The following is a 14,127-nucleotide window of genomic DNA, read 5'->3' on the forward strand; positions in this document are numbered from 1 at the left end:
TTGCTCTCCTGACCTCTCCAACAGTCTGTGTGTGTGTGTGTGTGTGTGTGTGCGCGTGCACGCGTGTGGTGTGTGTGTGATATGTGTGTGTGGTATGTGTGGTGTGTGTGTGTGATGTGTGTGTGTGTGGTGTGTGGTGTGTGTGTGGTGTGTGTGTGGTGTATGTGGTGTGTGTGTGTGTGTGGTGTGCGTGTGTGGTGTGTGTGCATGTGTGGTGTGCGTGTGGTGTGTGTGTGGTGTGTGCATGTGGTGTGTGTGTGCATGTGATGTGTGTATGTGTGGTGTGTGTGTGTGTTGTGGGGTGGCTACTAACCCGCATACCTCAAAGACAAGTAGCAAAGGGTCAAGTCGCATTCTATTCCATGCCTGTCTGACTTCCCAAGCCACGTTCCTCTGGTACAACATACCCGTGCAAACTCTCTAGGTCAGGGTCAGGGAGCAGCAGAAAGTGGGGGCAGGTGGGGTGTCAAGACAATGGGGAGTGGTGGGGACTGCAGCAAGCTGAGGGATGTGAGCACAGCTGAAAGGCAGAGTCATGCGATGCTTTAGTGGGAGTGCTGGATTAGCACTTCAAAGCAACCAGAATCGGAATTTTTATGTAAAGTTCCCAATTTTAAATAGACAGTGAATTCAGAAAGTAGTTTCAATGTTATGCAAGTCAAACAAAAAATGTTTTCTAACATGCTGAGCTTCTATAACGCCCTCACGTTGCAGGTGAGGGCTGGAGAGAGGAGGAAACTTGCCCATTACCACGTGACTAGAGACAAGGTCTGAGCTGGGAACCCCTGTCTCCAGACTCCCAGGCCAGTGCTCCCTCAGCACACCTCTCTGTTGTCTGAGACCCCAGGGCAGGGGGTGAACCACTTCTGACTTAGTGGGGTAGCAGGAAACATCGGACTCAGGCTACAGTGGAAGACCATCACGTTTATTGATCAAACTTGGCTTTGAGTGTGACAGAGCCATTCTTGGTTCTTCTCGGAAGTAACAAAAACACTGTGTAACATGTGGAGTGCCTGCTCACCTGAATCACACCAAGGTAGCAGCTGGAGCCAGTAGCCTAGCCTATGGTCTTGGCAGTGGACCCCACCCAGTACCATTAGACCTGGCTTTGTCCCGTACACAGGACAGACTGGGCTTGTCCACTCCCAAGGCCAGGCTGGCCCTACCTCCACCTGGGCCCCAACTCCTTGGAAGTTGGTATGTAAGTAAGGGAGGGGTCAAGTTTACAGATGGGTAGACTGAGGATTGAGGCAGGAGGGGACTTTATGGCTGAGTCCCGGCTTGTCCCAGAGCCCTGGCCCTTGGGTCCCTGGACTGGTCAGTGCATGGACACTCTCCCCTCCCAGCTCGGGTGGAAGACTTTTCCTGGCTTAGCTGCTCCATACATGCAATCTATAAATATGTATTTGCTTTAAAAATTAATAAATTAGATCTTGGGCCAGCCTGAGGTCATTTGGCCAGCCATGAGTCCTGTGACATGGACATTTGTCATGTGTCATATGTGGACCAACAATCATGTATCCTGCCACGTGGGATGCCAGGACCCATGCCATTGTGTCACACTGTCAGTTTCATGTCATGCCACATGTCAAGGGGTCACACTGCCGCATCTAACCTGATGTGTCACGCATTGTCATGACACCCTCACTGTGTGCCACGTGTCCCCTATGATCACACATCACACGTAATGCAGGGAACTCCTTTGGCCAGACCTGGCTCCTGGTTCCCAAAAAAGTTCTCCCTGAGGACTGCAGCAGGACACGCGCGTCCTTCCTCCTGGGTGGAGGGCAAAGCACCTGCCGAGGCTCTTTTTTCCTGAGTCATTTATCCCAGTGGGCAAAGGGTGGATCGCTTGGGAGCATCACTTGGCTGGATTCCAAAGGTCTTGAGGGGGCCATCAGGTACCCCAAGGGGCCTGGGGCTGGTTGTCAAAGAAGGCAAAGTCCAGCCTGGGCTCCTGGCTCTGCAGGCACTGGGCCATGTTGCAGGGAATGTGGTTATTCCAGAGGCTGCAGGGCACAGAGACAGGCACTGATTCATCCTCCCGCCTCTGCCCTCTGTCCCATCTGTAGATTGGGAAGCTGAGGCCCCGAAAGGTAGAACTGTGCCCAGAGTTACCTGGCAGAGGAAGGTGTTAGACCAGCATGGGCTGACCTAGGGAGAGGGTATCCCCCACAGTTGCCTCCTGAGTTCCCCAACTCAGCCTTCCTCCCTGGGAGGTAGTGATGCCAGCTAAGGCCACACTCACAGGACACATTTGTGCAAATAAGGAAAAGGCCCTCTTTCTTCAAGATGTTTTACTGCCATCTGTCTGAAATTGTCATAATATACTGATTTTGGTCGAACAAGGTGCTTTGCTCTCATTTGCTAGAAATCTAGCAGGTTGATGACGTGAATGGTGCCCCTTAGGTACAATGGCCTTGTGCAGTGCACAACCTATACAACTGTATGTGAGGGCTCTGATTATAGGTACCATTTTAAGTGCTTACTATATGCCAGGCATTGGGTTCAGTGCTTTATATGCTCATGTAGTCCTTACAACTCTCTGAGGTAGATACTATCAGTATCCTCATTTCATAGACGAGAAAACTGGGGTTCAGAGAGGTTGAATTACTGCCACAAAGTTACACAGATGGCAAGTGGCAGAGCTGGGATTTGATCCAAGTCCACTTGTTGCCAAACTCTTGGTGGAGGGGTCCAAGTCTCTTTTGATAATCCCCAACCCAGGCCCTGCCGCCTCCTCCAGGAATCCCATTACATCTAGGGATTGGTATGGCCTCCCGCCCACCATCCCTGCCCCTGCAGGCTTCTGTTACCGGATGACTTGGACGCTAGACCCCTGGGCCAGCCCTTCAGCCAGAAGCCATGCCCCGCGAGCTGTGATCTGATTCTTCTCCAGGCTTCCCAGTGGACAGTGAGGGGAGGGGAAGAGAAACAGCCATGAGAATGGTGTGAGGGTTTCCTAGGCCCCCTCCCCGGGCCAAGGTCAGGGATACACAGTCTCCCACACTACCTTCTCAGAGAACCCAAAAGACAACAGGGGATTTGGGGTGGGTACAGCAGGAGGGCTGGAGGCTAGAACCCAGGGGAAACTAAGCCTGGCAGGGGCTTGCAACAGATCAGAGTGTGCAACTCAAGGAAGGCCTTTCTGGGAGGCAGAGGACTGACCCAGCGGCTTCTTAGTGTTCCCGGGATGTAGGTCCCCCTTCAGCCCACCCCATTCCTCCCCTGGCCCCTCATACTCCACTCTCTTCAGCCGGCCCATCCGCGGCAGAACCTGGGCCAGCTCCGCAGCTGCCTCATCCCCTAGGAGATTCCAGGACAGCCTGCAGGGAAGGGGTCCCAAGGTCAGTGGCAGGAGAGCGGGGAGGTTGAAGGGTGGAGATAAGGCAGTGAGTGGGGAGGAGGGGGGGCCAATCCTGGGGATGAGGGTTTGCAAGAGAAGCTTCCTGACAGGGTGCTTGTGTATCCTCCCCTGAAGATGGCAGGGTGCGGGTTACCTTCCTCTCCGCTCCCCTCCCAGTTAAGTTTGGATCATGACGTTGTTCATACGATGTTGCCATTTTTGCCACATACATGCACCTCCTGTATTTATGGTGCATCATATTTTTCTTTAACTTGGTCCCCTCTTTTTTTTTTTTTTTTTTTTTTTTTTTTTGAGATAGAGTAATTACTCTGTCTCCCAGGCTGGAGCGCAGTGACGTGATCTCGGCTCACTGCAACCTCTACCTCCCTGGTTCAAGCAATTCCTCTGCCTCAGCCTCTGGAGTAGCTGGGATTATAGGCATGTGCCACCATGCCCAGCTAATTGGGTTTTTTTTTTTTTTTGTATTTTTAGTAGAGATATGTTTTCACCATGTTGGCCAGTCTGGTCTCAAACTCCTGACCTCAGGCAATCCACCTGCCTTGGTCTCCCAAAGTATTGGGATTACAGGTGTGAGCCACCACGCCAGGCCTGCCCCGCTCTTTTTTCTTACTTTAAAAAATTAATCTTGGCTGGGTGCGGTGACTCATGCCTGTAATCCCAGCACTTTGGGAGGCCAAGGTAGGCAGATCACAGGGTCAGGAGTTGGAGATCATCCTGACCGACATGGTGAAACCCTGTCTCTACTAAAAATACAAAAATTAGCTGGGTGTGATGGTGAGCGTTTGTGATCCCTGCTACTCGAGATGCTGAGGCAGGAGAATCGCTTGAACCCAGGAGGCAGAGGTTGCAGTGAGCTGAGATTGCGCCACTATACTCCAGCCTGGGCAACACAGAGAGACTCTATCAAAAAAAAAAAAAAAAAAAAAAACTTAAAAGGAAGCATTTATTACTACTATCAATGGAAAACTTGTGTAACAGACCCCAAATAGAAGGTAGTTACAAAAACAAATATAGTACAAACAATGGTATTAACTTCTAGCTGGAACATATGCCTTCCTAAGATGTTGGGTCTGTGATACGCCCCTATTGGTTAAAAAGGGAGAATCCAGAGTTAGGTGGTAAAGATGAGGCTGGGTGCAAGTGGTTCATGCCTGTAATCCCAGCACTTTGGGAGGCTGAGACGGGCAGATAATGAGGTCAGGAGATCGAGACCATCTGGCCAACATGGTGAAACCCCGTCTCTACTAAAATACAAAAAAATCAGTCGGGCATGGTGGTGCGAACCTGTAGTCCCAGCTGCTCAGGAAGCTGAGGCAGGGGAATTGCTTGAACCTGGGAGGCAGAGATTGCAGTGAGCCAAGATCGCGCCACTATACTCTCTAGCCTGGCAACAGAGTGAGACTTCATCTCAAAAAAAATAATAATAATAAAATAAATAAATAAGAGTTAGCATTGATCTGAGACTTTCTCTTTGGTGTAATGAGAAAGGTCAAGACCTTTAGAATGCAAACTAAAGTCATCTTGTAATCATGCGTGTCCTGTTCTTTTTTTTTTTTTTTGAGACGGTGTTTCGCTCTTGTTACCCAGGCTGGAGTGCAATGGCGCGATCTCGGCTCACCGCAACCTCCACCTCCTGGGTTCAGGCAATTCTCCTGTCTCAGCCTCCTGAGTAGCTGGGATTACAGGCACGTGCCACCATGCCCAGCTAATTTTTGTATTTTTAGTAGAGACGGGGTTTCACCATGTTGACCAGGATGGTCTCGATCTCTTGACCTCGTGATCCACCTGCCTCAGCCTCCCAAAGTGCTGGGATTACAGGCTTGAGCCACCGCGCCCGGACTGCGTGTCCTGTTCTTTAGGAAACAGCTTTGTCCTCCACATCATGGTTAGGGTCCCAGGCTGGTCCTAGAATTCTAGTTCACTCATGAGGCAGCACTGCAAGGCCCCAAGGTCTGGGGATTCTGATTGCTAAGAGACAGCCCTGCACAGCCAGCCAGCAGGTCTGGGGGCAGCTTTCTTCTGGCTTAGCCATTGTTCAGCACCAGCAGTGGCTCATCAACGGAGATTTCATCAATCAGGCAAGGTGGTCTATCCAGTTGCCTCCCAAAAGGAAGACTGAACCAAAAACCCTGAGAGACCAGCTGGCCCACCTCCCCTCCCACCACTCACCAAATGGGGTTAAAGGCAGGAGAAGCTAAAGTGTTTTACCCAACATCACCCGCAGCTCCAGTGTTAAAACGTCCTTGAGAGGATGCCTGAGCAAGAATGATCTTCCCCATTTACAAACGGGAGGACAGAGAGGATGGGAGCAGCTCCAGGCCACACAGCAGGCTGGAGCCAGCCCCCCCCCGCCCCCCCCACCCCCACTGTCCCTTTTCCCAGCTCAGCTCAGGGCTCTTCCAATCACTCACAAGATTACTTCCAGGGCAGGGCAGAGTGTGAAGCTGGGGGTGAGGAGCTTGGCTGTCTGGTTGTCAATCTTACAGGAAACCAGGCTGCGGACGGAGACGGGTGAGGGATGGGAGGGGAAGGCGTTTGAGTCAGGGGATCTGGCAGGTCCTGTCTCCCACAGTCAGCACAGGAGGGAGGGTCTGGGATGAGCTAGGAGTTGTAGGAAAGGCTTCCTTTCTTGACCCAGGCCCCCACCATCCCTGGGGCTTCTATCACTTAAAGGCCTCCCCAGATATTAGGCTCAGTCAGAGAAGAGCTGCCTTCAGCCTACCATGGGTCCCCCAGGCAGGCAGGGGATGCTACTTACTCTATCCGTCTGAGCAGTGGGAGCCCCTTACAGAAATGCAGGACCCCTTCGGCCAGGTTATTTTCTGCCAAGCTGCAGGGTAGGGGAGACGTTTGTGAGAGGAACCCCCAGACTGTCGCCCTGGGGGGACAGGACTGTCCCCCTGCGTGGACAGGGTAGCCCCTACTTACCTGATCTCTTCCACATGGGGGGATCCATCCAGGGCCTGGACCAGGCTCAGGGCCCCATTTGGGCCCAGATGGCTGGACGGCAGGCTGGGGAAAGAGGAGGGGGTGAGCCTGCGGGGACTGGGGACCCTTCCGGAGCCCCCCACCCTCAGCCTCGTCTCAGGCTGCAGCACCAGCCTGTAGACAGACTGTGGCTAATTCTCCATCTACATGGGACTTGGGTGGATATCAGGAACCCTGGCTTTGGGGTCTGAGATCTCAAATTCAACATCCAGGGCCTTTGTGTATGAGGAAGGAAAATTTTCCACACCTCTCCTGGCCTTCATTCCCTTGCCTAGAAAAATGAGCACATAAAAGTCTCAGCACTGGCTGGGCATGGTGGCTCACACCTATAATCCCAGCACTTTGGGAGGTTGCGGTGGGTGATCACCTGAGGTCAGGAGTTCGAGACCAGTCTGACCAGCATGATGAAGCCCTGTCTCTACTAAAAATACAAAAATTAGGCGGGCATGGTGGCACATGTTATAATCTCAGCTACTTGAAGCTGAGGCATGAGAATTGCTTGAACCTGGGAGGTAGAGGTTGCAGTGAGCCGAGATTGCACCACTGCACTCTAGCCTGGGTGACAGAGAGAGACGCCATCTCAAAAAATATATATATATAATAAAATAAAGTCCCATCCCCCTGGGGCTGCCAATGAGGCTCTGATGAGGCCATGGACTTGAGCTGAGAAGTGCCGCGGCCATGCTGCTTGGCCCTGTGCTCCCGTAAAGCCTCTGCTAGCATTTCTCATTCAGCCTCAGGGACTGTCTCACAGGGCACACTGAGCTGGGATCGTTGTACTCCTTTTGCACGTGAAGAAACCGAGGCTGAGAAGAGGCTGGGGTCTAGCCAAGGGCAGGCAGGGGCCCATGGCAGAGCCAGGACTAGGCTGGGCCTCCTGATTGCTCTGCTGCAGGCATCAGAGGCAGGGGAGGAACAGGCAGGAAGGTGGGTAGCCAGCCCTTAGACATGCCACAGCTTGACCTGGGGCAGGGCAGCTCAACTGATGGGGGCCTGGACCCCCACTGCTCCCTGGGACCCTCCTCCCCACCAGCCCAGCATGGCGTGGGCAGGGGGCAACTCACTGCAGGACTCTCAGGTGCTGGGGCAGCTCCCGAGCCAGCTCCAGGGCTGTGCGATCCCCCAGGTCATTGCAGCCAAGCCTGGAAAAGGAAAGGAATGAGCATTGAGTGCTGGGCCGGCCCACTCAGGACCCCTGCCCTGCCCTGTGCCCACTGCGGGAGAGGAGGCCAAGTGGGCCTGGGGGGCACAGAGGGCAGAGGCCTCCTGGGCAGACACTCACATCAGCTCCTCCAGGCGCCTGCAAAGAGCAAGAGACTCCGCCAGCTTCACTCCTCCGGCTGGGCTGATGCTATTCACTGAGAGGCTGTGGGAGCGGGGGCAGCCATCAGGTCCTCTGACGCTCCCTCTCCCTGACACCCCAGCACATCTGCTGGGGCTGCCACTCCTGCTTCAGGGGGCCTAAGAGACAACCCTCCCCACACCACACACCTACCCAGACAATGGGGTAGAAAGGCCCAGAGAAGAGCAGGGACTGGGGTGGTTTAAGGTCCCACAGTGAGGGCCAGGAGGTCACCCAGCCCTCATGCCCAGACACTGAGGCTGGCGCAGGGGAGATTTTAGCATGCTGGTCTGAGCTAGGGGCCAGTGTCTCCTAGGACCATGGTGTGACCCCTGTTGCCCTCCTGCGTAGGGCTGGCCACTTACTCTATCTTCCTGAGCTCTGGCAGCCCCGGCAGGATGGTAGCTAAGTACCGGACACCGGCGTCTCCAATCTGGTTGTGGCTCAAGCTTGGGGAAGAGAACACTTCATCAGCCTTCTACCATCTCTTCTTGCCCACACCCCACTCCCAGAACAGAAGGGGAGGCTGAAGTCCCAGGAAGGACCTCAGCTCACACTGAGAGTTGAGTGACAGCTCCTAACTCTTGGCTTCTGTTTAGGATGTTCTCCCTGTTATCCGACCTAAATCCCTCTTGGGGCGATTGACACTCTTACATTCTGTCTTTGGGTCTCCCAAGATTCTAGGCCCTGGGTTGGTCACACAGTGTAGAAGTGGGTGAAGGGGATGAGATGAAGAAGCTAAGGGCGTGCTCCGGTAGCCCCTTGCCTTTGACATCTTTCCCTGCCAAAATTGTCCTGGGTCTGGGGGCAGGATGGGCAACTCACTCCAGCTCCTCCAGGCTGGTGGCAGCTCTGAGAGCCTTAGAAAGGTGGCGGCAATCGACATCACCAATACTGTTCCTGTTCAGTCTGGAAAAGCAGGGAATAGACCAAGAGGCTTTCAGGAGCTTAAAGGCCTTTGCAGGTGCTGTGGTAAGAACTCTACAGTTTGTAAAGCCTTTACACACCCAGGAACTCATATGCTAGTTACAAAACTTCTGGGGATCATGGCAGGTTGCGGGTAGTGAGCAAGGTGGGAATTATTGTCCCCAATGTCCAGGTGAGAAAACTGAGACCCAGCAGTTGAGCTGTGACTGGCCAGAGAGTTAGGGACATACAGGTTGGGTGGAAATGAACCCAGAGCCCCCCGGCCAAGGAGCAGTCTCTAGATCTCTTTGGCAAGCTTCACCTTGGCCTCTGTGTCAGGGGTCTCCAGGCCGGCCTGGCTGAATGCCAATTTCACATGGCGTTCCCTGATTCACCCAAATCAGTTCTTGGGGTGTATCGCTTCTCATCTATGCAAATGATAGGCTTTTCCCTAACCCAGGGTATTGTCTTTGCTGAGCCCTAACCTTGCTATGCCTGGCTGGGAAAAAGCAACAAAACAGCTGAGGCAAATGGTCTCAGCCCCTTGGGAAGTATTTGTCTGCAGGTTGTTTTTACTTTCTTTTATTTTGCAAATTAAATTGTAATGGGACCTGGCATGGTGGCTCACACCTGTAATCCCAGCACTTTGGGAGTCTAGGCAGGCAGATCAGCTGAGGTCAGGGGTTCAAGACCAGCCTGGCCAACATGGTGAAACCTCATCTTTATTTAAAAAAAAAAATACAAAAATTAGCTGGGCGTGGTAGTACATGCCTGTAATCCCAGATACTTGGGTGGCTGGGGCATTAGAAGACAAGAACAGTGGGCACTCACCTAGGAGGGCAAAGGGATGGGCCTGGGAGGGAGCCACAAAGGATCCTCAGGGAGGTGCCCTCAGCGCTCCCCCGATGTGTTCCCAACTGAGTGGGAAGTTTGTCCTCCGACTCATTCCCATGGGGCCACTGGGTCACTCACCGGAGGCTCTGCAGGAGGGTCATGTGGCTTAGTCCGCGAGTAAGCAAGGCCAAGGTGGAGCCATTTAGCAGAAGGTGACTGAGGCTGGAGAAGAGGAGGTCAGGTGAACTTGGCATCCAGGGGTGGAGCACCGTCTAGTCCGGGGGTCTGAGGCCTCTGTGCTTAGCAAGTGTAGGGACCCCAAGACAGCCACTTCTATCCACACAGTGTAAACATTCTACAAAACGAGCTGCACTGACAGGTCCAAATGCTGTTTCTTGGCATGAATCGCTGAGGTCAGGCAGGCAGCTGTTCTATGTTCTGAACCACACCGGACTCAATCTAATGATCAGTAATAGTGGTGGTCCCATACTGGGCATAAAATGTGGGCCAAACTCAGGGCTTGGGCGATCTGGAAGGGTGGGTTTATTATCATCTCCATTTTGCAGGTGAGGAACACCGAGGCTCAGTGAGTTAGAGAACTTGCTTAAGGTCATACACAAAGTGGCTGCTTCAGGAGCAGAACCCAAAGCTACAGAACTCCCATTCCTGAGCCCCAGCCATATGTGACCCAGGCGACTGTACTTCTAAAGGCCCCCAGCCTAGGCAGGAGAGGAGAATCACAACAATGGCTAGCACTTGTAGAGTCTGCACTCTGCACCAGGCTCCAAGAACGTAACACATATTATCTCATTTAATCCTCACAACAACCCTAGCTGGGGGGATTGCTGTTATCCTCAAAGTTAAGATGAGTAGGCCACAGCACAGAGAGGCTGAGAGGCTGCGTGTACAAGTTCGCACATTAAGAGGCAGAAACGGCCGGGCGTGGTGGCTCATGCCTGTAATCCCAGAACTTTATGAGGCCAAGGCGGGTGGATCACCTGAGGTCAGGGGTTCGAGACCACCAGCCTGGCCAACAAGGTGAAACCCCATCTCTACTAAAAATACAAAAATTAGCAGGGCGTAGTGGTGCATGCCTGTAATCCCAGCCACTCGGGAGGCTGAGGCAGGAGAATCACTTGAACCTGGGAGATGGAGGTTGCAGTGAGCTGAGATCAGGTGACAAGAGCGAGACTCTGTCTCAAAATAATAATAATAATAATAATAATAATAATAATAATAAGGCAGATGGAAGAGATGGTCAACTGTCCTGGTTGGCTGAGAACTGAAGGGTTTTCCTGGATGTGGGACCTTTGGGCACTAAAATGGGGAAACCTCCAAGCAAACTGGAAGCATTGGTTACCCTACCCAGAGTTGAACCCAGGCAGGGAGGCTCCTAACTAGGGTCCATGCCCCTACCTGCTCCATCACAGGTAGACAGCTGGAAGAAGCTGTCTGGATTTGAGGGTAACTGCCCGTGGGGAGACACACTTGGAAATGACAGATCTGAGATGGGCAGAGACCTCTGGGCATTGAGGATCCATCCCCTTCCTTTGGACAGGGAAGATTCATAATGCCCACTTTACAGATAGGGAAACTGAGGCAGCAGAAGGCAAGGAGCAGCACTAGGTGCCTGGGATATCAGGAGAAAGAAAAAGACCCCAGCCAGGCTGTGAGTGTCGAGGGGGCATGGATGAATCTGTCCTGTCCCTCATGGTACCATGAGCTCCTGGCCCTGGCCCACGGCCCCACTCAATACGTATTTGTCAAATGCATGAATGAGCCAATGAATGACCTCATTGGGGCTCCAATCCCTTGAATAAAAGCTTCGAGAAGGCTGAGCTGAGGTGCAGGCACATGCAGAGTGGGCAGAGAAACAGACCAGCGAGACAACAGGAGGGCCCTGTGGTCAGTGGTCTCCGTAACCCCTCTTCTCCCTTTACCTGATCCTCTCCCCAGGAGAAGCAAAGAGGGACAAGTGGAAGAATTTCAATGTTAAGGGGCAAAAAGTCAAAAGGATACTTTCAAGCTGAATTCAAAACATATATGGAAAAAAAGGTCTGGAGAAAAATTCACAAACTGTTCAAGGGAAGTTTCCTCAGGGGGTGTCATCTCCAGGGCATTTCACGTTCTTTGTTCCATATTTTATAATGATTGAACTTTTTGTAGCCAGTGAGTATTTTTGGTAATCAGAAAAAGTTAAGAGAGGAAAAGCAGAAAATATCCTGTTAAATTTTCTGTCCAGACACTGTTTAAACAGGAATCCGTGCGGGACAGGGACCGCCTTTTAGACTGAGACTGTTTCTGGCATTTCTAAGAATTTGGTGACTTCAGATTATGGGGGAAGAGTAGTAAAAGCTGCCAGTTACCAAGGAAACCACTGTAGACAAACGGTAGTGGACAGCTGTAGATTTTTTTCTGCCCAGAGTTTGTTTTCTCTTCAGTTACTCGCACCCTGAAATACCACCCACCCCTCTAAGTCCAGAAAATAGGGTGGGCATGTGCCCAGATCTGGCCAATGAGAACAGTTAGTGCTCAAAGCCACAGTGATTGCTTTAGGGTGGGTCAGGTGACCCAAGCTAGTTCAGTGAGACTCAGCCTAGGACCTTTTGCTGTAACCACAGGAAGAAAGGTGCTCCCTTTCCACTAAGCTGGGAGACAGTCTGCAGGTGCAGGGATGGCCTGCCTGAGAAGGAAGCCAAGGTGGCCAGAGAAAGAGCAAGGGCCAGAGTGAAGTATGTGAGAGAGAAGCCTGATAAATACAAAAAACCCCTGGATCCAACCATGCCTGAAGTCAGAAGCCTCATAATTTTCCGTAACATAAGCCAATCCATTTCTATCTTGGATCGCCTTGAGTTGTGTGTTGTTTCTTGTGACGAAGGTTCTTGCTGGCATTCAGCCAGAATAGAAAGTAAAAGGTCATGGAAGGGCATTCAGCTCATCTGGGTCCATCCAGAAACAAGGCAGTTTGTGTTCACAAAACAAACAAAGGTTCCTAGGCATGCGACTCACTGACCATGTGGCAATCAGCACCATCACCTCTCACTCAACCCAGTTCCCCATTAACCACCATCACCATCACTCACCCCTTCCCCATTAACCATTATCACCATCACTCACCCCTTCCCCATTAACCACCAACACCACCACTCACCCCTTCCCCGTTAACCATTATCACCATCACTCACCCCTTCCCCATTAACCACCAACACCACCACTCACCCCATCCCCATTAACCACCATCACCACTCACTCATTAGCCACCCTTCCCCATTAACCACCCCCACCACTCACTCATTAGCCACCCTTTCCCCATTAACCATCAGCACTCACTCACCCCTTCCCCAATTACCACCATCACCATCACTCACCCCTTCCCCATTAACCATTATCACCATCACTCACCCCTTCCCCAATAACCACCATCACTCACCCCTTCCCCATTAACCATTATCACATCACTCACCCCTTTTCCATTAACCACCACCACCACTCACCCCTTCCCCATTAACCATTATCACCATCACTCACCCCTTCCCCATTAACCACCACCACCACCACTCACTCACCCCTTCCCCATTAACCACCATCACCACTCACTCATTAGCCATGCCCACCACTTACTCCAGCCTCTTTAGCGTCCGTTTTTCCTCAAGGGCCCTCATCAGCACCTTGGTGCCCGTCTCATCGAATTCAGTGTTAGACCACCTGCAGAAGAGCAAGCAGAGGCACGGGTTAGACGAACCTGCCCAGTTCCGGTGCCAGCTGTCCTATCAGCTCCCTTCTCCAGCTCTGTCTCCTGGGAGGCCGACTCTGCATCTGCAGACCCTGGGCCACCCTCGCTGTCCAGGCTCCACTTGGGTATTCCTGGACGCAGGCTCAGGCTCTGGGCATATGCTAGTCACAGCTGGCCTAGCTGAGAAAAGATGCCCTGGATGAGGGCTGCAGCAAGGAAGCTGGGGGCCCAGGGACACACACATACACACACACACACACACACACACACCCCTACACACCCACATCCTCCTGTTCTTCAGCCCCCTCCGTGGCCTGCCACAGCCAGCCCAGCAGAGCAAGGCTCATAGCCCAGAGCGGAACAGCCATGCCCATAACCCCTCTGAGAGTCAGTGGGAAATTCAGACCAAAACCATGGTTCGCATCCTTTCCCAGGCCACAGCCAGAACCGCTGGACTTCATCAGGGGAAGGGTCATTGATTGAAGTCCCATTGCCTGCTCTCCCAGAGGCCCTGCTGTCTCCTCCACCCTTCACCCTCAGCTGGGTCACTTGTCCTGGATCCCTTCAATCTGCAACTCACTCCAGCTCCTCCAAGTGGTGGCAGCGGCCCAGACCAGATGCCAGGTGGGCAAGGCCCGCGGTGCTCACACGGCTGGAGGTCAGCCTGGCGGGAGTCAAAGGGCAGCAGGTCAGGTAGGAGCCCTGGGTTTGGGGAGCGTTCAATGCTGGTGGCAGAGGGCAAGGATGTGAAGTAGGGATGTGGTTCCTGGGGGCAGTGGGAGGGACGTTCCTCCCTTCATAAATCTCTTCCACCATGAACTCATTAAGCCAACATAGGGCTTGGACTAGTTCAGTATTTCCCAAACCACAGTCATTCAAGTATCAACTTCACAACTTAAGCCAGAATTAGGTATCACTGTAAAGTCTAGCTAGTTACTGTCATTTATCACAAACGCT

The 14,127-nt window shown here is 52.6% G+C and overlaps 1 protein-coding gene across 5 annotated transcripts in view; it reads right to left on the reverse strand.

The window, feature by feature from the left end:
• Positions 1 to 904: 904 nt before the first annotated feature.
• Positions 905 to 14,127, reverse strand: part of NLRC5 (NLR family CARD domain containing 5) — a 93,719-nt gene continuing 80,496 nt past the window's right edge. For all 5 annotated transcript variants that reach the window (XM_010331332.3, XM_074402600.1, XM_010331333.3 and 2 more), the window contains 13 exons: positions 13,751 to 13,834; positions 13,059 to 13,142; positions 9,576 to 9,659; positions 8,523 to 8,606; positions 8,063 to 8,146; positions 7,638 to 7,721; positions 7,420 to 7,497; positions 6,296 to 6,379; positions 6,126 to 6,197; positions 5,779 to 5,862; positions 3,243 to 3,326; positions 2,817 to 2,900; positions 905 to 2,009 (listed from right to left, as the gene is read on the reverse strand). In XM_010331332.3, coding sequence (XP_010329634.3) covers positions 1,898 to 2,009; positions 2,817 to 2,900; positions 3,243 to 3,326; positions 5,779 to 5,862; positions 6,126 to 6,197; positions 6,296 to 6,379; positions 7,420 to 7,497; positions 7,638 to 7,721; positions 8,063 to 8,146; positions 8,523 to 8,606; positions 9,576 to 9,659; positions 13,059 to 13,142; positions 13,751 to 13,834 — 1,102 coding nt within the window. In that variant the 3' untranslated portion in view covers positions 905 to 1,897. The remainder of the gene's footprint in view (positions 2,010 to 2,816; positions 2,901 to 3,242; positions 3,327 to 5,778; positions 5,863 to 6,125; positions 6,198 to 6,295; positions 6,380 to 7,419; positions 7,498 to 7,637; positions 7,722 to 8,062; positions 8,147 to 8,522; positions 8,607 to 9,575; positions 9,660 to 13,058; positions 13,143 to 13,750; positions 13,835 to 14,127) is intronic.

Source organism: Saimiri boliviensis, chromosome 1 (assembly GCF_048565385.1).
Source record: "Saimiri boliviensis isolate mSaiBol1 chromosome 1, mSaiBol1.pri, whole genome shotgun sequence".
NCBI classification, from domain to species: Eukaryota; Metazoa; Chordata; class Mammalia; order Primates; family Cebidae; genus Saimiri; species Saimiri boliviensis.